The sequence below is a fragment of the Sinocyclocheilus rhinocerous genome, unplaced genomic scaffold, assembly GCF_001515625.1.
Source record: "Sinocyclocheilus rhinocerous isolate Xijiao unplaced genomic scaffold, SAMN03320098_v1.1 scaffold410, whole genome shotgun sequence".
NCBI classification, from domain to species: domain Eukaryota; kingdom Metazoa; phylum Chordata; class Actinopteri; order Cypriniformes; family Cyprinidae; genus Sinocyclocheilus; species Sinocyclocheilus rhinocerous.
In genome coordinates this window covers 509,222-516,093 of record NW_015637147.1, presented here as the reverse complement: position 1 = coordinate 516,093, position 6,872 = coordinate 509,222, and the positions used below count along the sequence as shown (strand labels likewise).

Here is a 6,872-nt window from a genome sequence, read left to right as displayed (position 1 = left end):
TATATTTGTATACTTTTACCATCTAATCAATCTCAGCATGTGTTAATTTTGTGTCTCTAAACGTTTGTATCACTAAGGTTAATTTATGCCTACGTCTTTCTTTGGCCTGCGCTCTGGAAGTGATCTGTTAATTCTGCTGAACTTTAATTAAAACTGAAACTAAAACTGAAACTAAACTATATAAAAACTAAATAAAAAAATGCGTTCACAAAATAAAAACTAAACTAAAACTAACAAAAATATGAATGAAACTAATAAAAACTAAACTGAATTTTATAGCAAATTTGAAAACGATATTAAAATAAAACTAATTTAAAAATTCAAAACTATATTAACCTTGCTGCTGAGTTGGAAAGCTGATTCTTTGTGAGTGTGTGAGGGAATTTGATGGGATATTAAACGAGGAACAAGGAGAAGATTAAACATTAAACAAGCCCACCGAGTCAATTAAAATTGTACTTTTGTTTTGTAGTTTTTACCAGCAGGGGTATATTAAAATATTATTAAAGGGAATAGTTCGCCCAAAAATAAATATTCTGTCATAATTTGTTCACCCTCATGTCGTTCCAAACCTGTATTGACTTAATTTCCCCTGCAGAACACAAAAAGAGATTTTGCTAAATGTTTTATTGTTTTGTTTGTTTGTTTGTTTTTTCATGAAGTGAAAGTTGTTTTAGACCCCATTAACTTTGACTGTATAGCCAAAACAGTTGAAATATTCTTCAAAATATCTTCTTTTATATGATGTTTTATTAACAAAGGTCGGGAGGATCACATTAAAAAAATTAACCTAAATAACATGAGAGGAGCACATTCAGTAATCAACTCAATTAACAAGTGAAGCATGGTGGTGGCAGCATCATGCTGTGGGGGTGTTTTTCAGCTGCAGGGACAGGACGACTGGTTGCAATCGAGGGAAAGATGAATGCGGCCAAGTACAGGGATATCCTGGGCGAAAACCTTCTCCAGAGTGCTCAGGACCTCAGACTGGAACTAAGGTTTACCTTCCAACAAGACAATGACCCTAAGCACACAGTTAAAATAACGAAGGAGTGGCTTCACAACAACTCTGTTACTGTTCTTGAATGGCCCAGCCAGATCCCTGACTTAAACCCAATTGAGCATCTCTGGAGAGACCTAAAAATGGCTGTCCACCAACGTTTACCGTCCAACCTGACAGAACTGGAGAGGATTTGCAAGGAGGAATGGCAGAGGATCCCCAAATCCATGTGTGAAAAACTTGTTGCATCTTTCCCAAAAAGACTCATGGCTGTATTAGATCAAATGGGTGCTTCTACTAAATACTGAGCATTTTTCAGTTTTTCTTTTTTAATAAATCTGCAAAGATGTCAACAATTCTGTGTTTTTCTGTCAATATGGGGTGCTGTGTGTACATTAATGAGGAAAAAAAATTAACTTAAATGATTTTAGCAAATGGCTGCAATATAACAAAGAGTGAAAAATTTAAGGGGGTCTGAATACTTTCCGTACCCACTGTATATACACCTATATACACTATATACCTCACTTCTAACTATTCCTATCCCAACCTGGGATGGGGGGAGTACTCTGGGTTTGGGCCAAATTCCGAGCTCAGAGCCCTCCCCTCAGACAGCACGCCAAATACGCATAACCTTTACTCCATTTATTATATGTAAGTGTGAACTTGTGAAGTATATATTGTGTATATGTACCTCGGTAAAGATGGTGTTCAGCTCAATAGGTGAAGTTCAAAGATAAGATTCTAAGATAAGAATCATTTTAAAGATAAATCCCCTTGAGAGTAAGACCCTGCCTATGTTGTGTACCTCAGAGACCAATGCAATTTAATGAGCATAATACGAAGTTTCATTATCTGAAGATGACCCACAGTGGAGTTACCTCACAAGAGCACAACACGCCCACTCAAATAAATACACATGAACTTTATGGGTGTATGGGTATTTATGGACCTGGTTTAGTCTAGTATTGTTTCACAGAGAACCACTTGCCCATTTGCAAATGTTTCAGTCACACTCTTGTAACTACACCTTAAGTGTTAAGTCGCTCGCCGCTCTGATGTCCATTTTAATTGTACCCAGCAGCACATATGATACAAAAAACGTCGTCTTGAGTGGTCTCAATTTCCCTTTGAAAATAGTGTGTGGAAATTGCTATGAAATGTGGGAAATGGCATTTTAATATCCCGTCGCAAGTAAGCCCCGTAACCCAGTTTGATTAGCCTAGTTAATTTTTGTGTGTGTGTGTGAAGGAAGTTTTTTGTAAAAATAAATGGAGATCCAGTACAAGGAGTACAAGGTTTTACCCGAATAAATCAAATGACATTGACTTGATGAGCAAGAAATTATTTTTTCAGAGCATATAATGTCATTAGCATTATGATGGTTCTTATGTCTACAGATTAATAATTTTCCAGTGTTAATTTCTAGATTCAGAAAGTTAGCATAAGCATAGAGAGAAGATTGTTCATTACTCAAATTGCTTTTGTCAGTACTTTTTTTTTTAGGAGATATAGTAGAATATGAGACATTGAGGTCATTTGAACTGTAAAAAAAATTACAAAAATTGTTCTTTTTAAGTATGTTTTCACTGACAAAACTCTAGTTATTGCTCCACAGCATGCAATCCTTTCATAGGTTTTTCTGTCAGTGCCCTTGAAGAATTGACTTAAAAAAAAAACTGGCCACAGGAAGTGTGTGTGTATAAAAACAGCTTGTGCGTCTGTTAAGTTTTAACAACATTGTGTGTGTGTGTGTGTGTGTGCGTGCGTGCGTGCGTGCGTGTGTGTGTGTGTTCATGTCATGGTTGTTGTGGCCTACAACCAGTGTGGCATAATTACTCTCAAATGGCAAAAACATAAAAAAATATGCTGATAAATTACACTTGCATGTGAGGGAAAAATTATATTCCAATCCGTATACAAATAAATAAAAAAAACAAAGAGACGTGCTATAATTTCAGCACTTGGCTGTTGGGGGAAAAAAAAATAATGAGAGCATAATTTCAGAGAACTAATTATTTCTATTTGTCTTTTGTCACACTCTGTAATTCTGCTATATTAACACAGTCTGTGTTTATTAATTGCTTTTCCAGTGTTTTGAATCCATTCCAAGAATAAGCTTGACTGTTTTTCCTGGCTTCGTGCTTCTGGGAGCACATCTCGCCACTAATTCCCTGTGATACCGAACATAATATCTCCCCGGTATCTCTTCCCGATGCTCAGTGCTCGCCTCTCAATGTTTTCTGCAAGTTTACATGACCCTGTGAGGGGAGATAAAGTTCTTTGTTGCAAGATTGAACATCAAAACAGTTAAAGTGAAATTAAAATTAAATGAATGAATGTCACTGAAGCAAAAAAAGCAGTAATTAATGGTTCCCTTAATTGTCTTCATAAAGTATTTGCATGGGCATAATTTGCATAATTTGCATGTATTAATTAATCTTTCAAAGGAATTTTATGCTGAGAGAAGCCAAAAATTCCTTTGTTTTATTTAGCATCTAATGAAATATTTATGCTCTTTAATGAACTTTTCATCTTGATTTGAATATAAAAATGCCAAAGTTTTAACATATTTTAATGAGGGGGGTTCTTTCATAAAACAACATGGCAGTCATTCGATTTTTCCCACTCAAGAAACATTCCTGGCACTGTTTGCACAAGCTAGTTTAGCTACACTCCATTTGACCCAGAATTAATATGCTAATTTGTACATTTAAGATTAGCTCTTTGCTTGTTTTTGTTATCGTTGTTCTCAGGTTGTTTATATTTAACTGTTGTATTTTAATAGTTTAATTGTATATTTTCTACATTGTTTAGTATAAGAAATCTAGAGTTTGATTTGCTTAATTGTTGTTTGATATCAAAATACTGTATCAACCATACTAAACATCTCCAGCACTAAATAGCCTGCATTCTGATAAATTAAGGCACTCAATATCACATGCATTTATCGTGATCTGAATAAATTTGTACATACCATTTATATAATGGGGTTGATGCTGTGGATGATTTTTTTTAAATGCCCTATGAGCCTAAAGCCATATATTTGGTCATATTTCATATTTTTAAGATCACACTATTAACCCCTTTTATTATAAGAGGCCAGTGAGTGACAAATAACATTAGAGAAAACAAGAAGGCATATTGCAGCTCTATGCACAGGCTGCAATTAATCAATGTCCATTAGATTACTAGTTTCACATGAATCAATATGTATATATTTCAGAGTGAAATAAAATCACAATGCACATATTTAGCAATGTATAACTAACAGTAGAAGAAAAAATACTTTTTACTCAAAATCAATGGATCACACAATCAAAATGATTTCATATCTGTGGTATTGATGAGCAATACAAAAAAAGTCAGACTCAAAATATAAATCTTGTTTAAGCCAATTTTAACACAGAGCATCCTCGATTAGTCACCACTTTTGCTCATCAGAATTGAATTTGTTTAGTTGCCCTGCCAAAGAGAGGAAACACCTCTTAAATGCAGTGATGCAGCATTCCCGGACACAGAGGAAATGTTCTGGTAATAAACGTCAAACAAGCTCCTGAGCCATGCCTAAAAGATGCTTTTACCAGAAGAAGCAAAGAGAGCTGCCGCTCATTCAGGCATGCACTTGCCAATGAAGGTTCTCTGGAAACGGACAAAGCTCATTAGATCGTACATGTCGGAGAAGGCATTGCACAGTAACGGCTACTTTTTTTGCACTTAATGCCATTTATGCACAGAAAGTGTCATTTGTGATGTGCTTCGCATCATGAGTGCAATGTTATGTTCTTAAAATGTGACATACATTGATCCAGGGTTTACAATGGTGTAGTTTGTGCATTTGCATTGCATCACTGTTACTTGTCCATACTTGTCCTTACAACACTATTTATTCACTCATACACTTATTTATCTAACACACATACTCAGTCTACATTTCAATTTGCACATAATATACCTGTACATACAACTGTCTATTGTTCTATACCTGTACATACAATTGTCGATTTGTATATTTTTTATTCCTTATTTTACTTGTTCTATTTTTTTTAATTATTTTTTATTTGTATTTTTTATTATCTGTGTTTTTTTGTTCTGTCACTGTCATTCTGTTACACTGTGGAAGCTTCTGTCACGAAAACAAATTCCTCGTATGTGTAAACATACCTGGCAATAAAGCTCATTCTGATTCTGATTCTGATTTATGGCTCCATTCTGTTCAGTATACTTATTATTTTTCTCTCCCTTTTTTTATCGTTAGCAGATGGAAGACTTTTTCTGAAAACCACAGTGATGTACTAAGAGCATGGCGTTGAAGACTGGCGGCGTGTATCTTATGAAGATTCTCCAGAGTCCCTTTGCAGGGTAATTTAGTTACAGAAACAGGTCAATCGCTCATAGAGGTGCATCAAGATTTTATGCTTGGCCCGATGTGGAAGATGGATTGTGTCCGAATGTAGTATTAGGACTCTTTTTCTCACTGATATAAACGTTATATTATGCCAGATGTGGGATTGGATATGATAAGCTGGCGAAGGCGACAATTTGAGCACAGTAAAATGTATCGTTTGGTACACCTGGTGATAATATTTACAACAAATTCACAGCACTGAAGATTTTTTATACTGTATTTAAACCAGCGAGAAAGCTTTGAAAATTAAATCTGATTCAGAGGTTTTGTTTTGTATTAAAAAAGAGAAAAAAATAAACATAAATCCTTAATGTCATTACTATTTGCCAAGATGTTAAAGATCCAAACTTGGAGAAGAACCTCTGAAAATGTGAATTTGAATATATGTTGATCAACAGAAAAAACTAATAGTTGCTTTTAATGTTTTCTAAACTAGAAGAAAAAACAATCAAGTTTCATTTCTATCATTATTGTATATACAAGAACAGAAGATAGGTTAATTCACTCACTTTGGTATTTGTATATAATGTTAAAAGTTGGTATTGTGTATGCAGTAGATCTATTAGGAGAACAATACCAACGTTTATATTGAATTTATAGATTTGTTTTGTTTCTGAGCCATCATTCTTTCAATTCGCTGCCACTATGGTGAGGAAGCATGCAGGCATGTAAATGTGTTGTCCTTAATTCATGTTATTCAATAAATACTTAACTGTGCTGAACAAATGTACTTAGGGTTTATTCACTCACACCCAGTAAAAGTAGATGAACACTATTATCTTTTTAACAGCTATATTTTCAATTTGCAGTGACATGAATCTAATTCTTGTATGGCTTGAATCTCAAGTTTATGGAAAAGTTGTACAGATTGCCAAATGTTACCGATCATCATTACACTCAATTTGATGTATTACTTTTAGTGATAGGCCCCTTTAAATAATAAGTATTTAATGTATCATATTATAATTATTTATTATTCTGGTCAATACATGCAACAGGTTCCCACTGGAAAGTTGCAGACAAAATAGTGTTAGACCATTTCTTAATCTGAGATAAAAAGTGAAGATAACTTGATAAAAGTTGATATTTGATAAAAAATGCATATTGAATTTTTTTTCATCAAATTGCAGAATTGTAATTATATAAAAAAAATATGGATTGTTGGCAACACGTTGGCAACAAATACATTGATTCTTCTTTTTCTAATTCTTCTTCTTCTTCTTTTGATTATTTAAACAAAATTTTTAAGATTCTTCAGTTATTTGACAGAACTTTTAATAATCGCCAGCAAAGATTGCAAGCATCTACTCCAGTCCTTCACATACATAACAGATTTTTTTTTTCTTTATAAAGTAATCATGGCAATACCAAACTGTCACATTTAAATAAAGAGTGAAACAATTCAGCCGGATGAGTTAAATTACACTGTGCTAATTAATGGTAATATCGAATATATTAAATAAT

The 6,872-nt window shown here is 33.9% G+C and overlaps 1 protein-coding gene across 2 annotated transcripts in view; it reads left to right on the top strand.

Annotated features, from left to right (window-relative positions):
• Positions 1 to 6,474, top strand: part of LOC107748616 (dachshund homolog 1-like) — a 14,114-nt gene extending 7,640 nt beyond the window's left edge. The window contains exon 5 of one of the 2 annotated variants that reach the window (XM_016563497.1): positions 5,262 to 6,474. In XM_016563497.1, the coding sequence (XP_016418983.1) occupies positions 5,262 to 5,299 (38 nt within the window). In that variant the 3' untranslated portion in view covers positions 5,300 to 6,474. Of the gene's footprint in view, positions 1 to 5,258 lie in introns of both variants that reach the window. The other variant, XM_016563496.1, reaches the window with a different exon arrangement.
• Positions 6,475 to 6,872: the final 398 nt, after the last annotated feature.